The 2,720-nt window shown below is 39.0% G+C and overlaps 1 protein-coding gene across 1 annotated transcript; it reads right to left on the bottom strand.

Moving 5' to 3' along the window:
- On the bottom strand, positions 1 to 2,265 carry LOC102803676 (zinc finger protein 862-like). Its single transcript, XM_085491965.1, has 3 exons — positions 1,581 to 2,265; positions 541 to 1,447; positions 1 to 433 (listed from the first exon to the last, which is right to left on the bottom strand). Exons 1-3 carry the CDS (start codon positions 2,263 to 2,265, stop codon positions 1 to 3), a joined length of 2,025 nt encoding a protein of 674 aa, XP_085348091.1.
- Positions 2,266 to 2,720: the final 455 nt, after the last annotated feature.

Genomic DNA, 2,720 nt, shown 5'->3' with positions numbered 1-2,720 from the left:
TTACAAATCAGTGTCAGTATCACTTTCATTTTGTGCACATGGTCCATATGGCCTAATATCTGGTCTTCGTGTACGCCTACCTGCATTCCACCAAGTCATAATAGCAGGTTGTGGGTTAAATTTATGCAATGGTTGCCCTAACAGTTTTATTCTTAATAGTTCATTCAGTTTTTCTGTTGTGAGACTGGATCTCCAGTCAGTTTTAATTGTACCCATTATTGAAAACCCTCGCTCACACTCACTAGTGTGAATTGGAATAAGAAGCACAATCTTCACAAGGGTGAGTATATTAACAGACTCTTCTGGTATGTGTCTAAGAAGTCTCTGCCAGAAGTCTAGGTAAGTTAAATGTGGCTGTGTTATTGCAGTGTCTCTGGGAATCAGTTTCAGTTGCCTCCATTCCAATGGGATATCATTTATTTTACAATTCCGCCTAATGAGCAAATCCTGGAAATGTGTTGTGAGTTGCTGTATTTCTATTTGGCCATACTCCAGGAGATCACCAACGTTATCAATGGGCCAATTTTTCTGATTAAATACTTTGCAGCCATGTAACACCTGGTTGTCACTGAAAGATGTAAACCTAATTTCCAGTTGATCAATAGTATTAATGTCATCTTATCTCTGTTCACCATTTCATCACATTCTTGCTGAGTTAGTGTTCCACCTCGTTCAGCTCTACGTGTTACATCCAAAAACTTTATATCATCATTGTCAATTGTGATATGATTATTAAATTCCATTTCCCGTGGCCTAGGGTTTTCTCGTAGCTCCCTTAAGTTGCTTAGTGCAGCTTGAAAACAGGTATCCACTGTTTCAACTGAACTGTCATTCTTTTGAAACATTAATGACAAACGTGATAATACAGTATATATGTACATCATCACATAAAGAGATTTAATAAATCTGTAAGACTGTAATTTTCTGCAAAATCCCTTTGCTTTATTTTTTGCATCACTTGACTGCCCTGTGATCGTAACCTGGTCGAGGTGAGTGAACATAGCTGAATAGTTCTTAGTAATATTTATAATTGCACGTTCATGGTGACCAATCCATCTTGTGCCCAGGACGTTAGAAGGTTTGTATACTTTCACATTCGTGGTTTCTCCAGCTAACTGTAAATTTGACCAATTTAATGGCGAGTTCTTATAAAACTTGAAAATATTTACGAGAAAATCCTCAATTTCTTTGAAATATTTACATTGTTTAAGTGCGTGTTTAATAGCCAGTTCCAATCTGTGGGCTACACAGTGGACTGATACAAGATGAGGGATATCCGCACGTAATTTCGCACTAACACCCTGCCTCTGACCAAAATTGACGGCAGCCCTGTCTGCACCGAAGCCCACAAGTTTTTCTTTCCAAGTCTGTGCGTCTATTTGAAACTCTTTGTCAAAAGCCGCGTCTATTGACGTTAAAATTCCTTTACTATCAGCACGCTCCAGTGCTTGCAAGGAGAAATATTTTGTTGTGGGTCTTCCATCGTCAAACATCGCGTAGATACATTATTTCCTCGTCAATAGTTGCCACATCTGTGGCAGAGTCAATTAAAATAGAAAATATCTCGTTATTAATCACACGTTTCAGTTCTTCTCTGTGGACTTCTGAAATATAGTGAATAAAAGTAGACGCCTGTTTGTCGTTTTTGTAGGCAACCCCAAGATCCACTCCATTTAATTCTTGTAATTCACAAAGTCCGGCAAAATCGGTAAAAGGTCGTTCAGCAACTGCTACATAATAAGAAATGCGAAATAGTTTTTCTAATTTAGACACTTGCTCCTTTTCTGCATTAATTATACTTTGTTCTAATGGGGCATTTTCACTTGCTGGCAGATTATTTACGGCATACGCACCACTCGCCTTCTTATGTGGTTCACTTTTCTCGTGCGATGTGACAGATGACAGACGAAAGTTACTGCTTCCCCGGCGAAATGCATTTTCAATGTTATCTCGGCCAAAATCCCGGCACCATTGACAGAACATAACGTTATTTCCATTATCAAAAATAAGCCATGGTCGCCCAGTTTTCCAAATAGGAACAAATTTCTTCACAACTTTTTTCTTCTTTGCCGGGAGTGTTGCTGACGCATCCCCGGTAAGTAGAATTTCACTAGTGGTTTGAGTTTCACTTACAGCGTCAAGATCACGATAATTTGCCGACTTTGAGCTGATATCTGATTCGAGACCTTGTTCAGTACGATCCTGTTGGTCTTGTCTGGATGCTGTCCCAGCTCTAGTAAAACCGAACTTGAATAACCCACTCATAATAACAAATTTAAATGTCAAAGAAACGAGCAGACGATCACAAACACATGCTTCGTCTTTGCCCTGATCAACAAAACAAAAACTTATGCCATGTGGTTAAGTTCAGTTGATTCCATGGTGTGCAGTGGTTGCTAGGCCACCATCCTTCGGTTCTCATGAAACTGTTTCAGCGAATCATAAAACATAACGTCACTGTATCTCATTATATATTTAAATACATCGTGAATCGTCACTGCATATGATTAAATATTTAAATGTGCCAGTTTCATGGCTGACGCACTGTGTCTGCAGTCTTGAATACGCGTTGTCACCGGGGAATGTGAAACCGTTTTAACAAGTCTATTTTAGTTGTGTTTTTTATTCCCGGAAACTGTGATCGAACACAAATGATTTATTTTGCGAATGTCAAAGTGGTGGTCCAAATGGACCACTGAGAATTAAATTTCGTGGTCCAA

The sequence above is a fragment of the Saccoglossus kowalevskii genome, chromosome 17 (genome assembly GCF_978046115.1).
Source record: "Saccoglossus kowalevskii chromosome 17, keSacKowa6.1, whole genome shotgun sequence".
NCBI classification, from domain to species: Eukaryota; Metazoa; Hemichordata; class Enteropneusta; family Harrimaniidae; genus Saccoglossus; species Saccoglossus kowalevskii.
The sequence above is the reverse complement of the archived record's forward strand: the minus strand, read 5'-3'. Positions and strand labels throughout refer to the sequence as shown.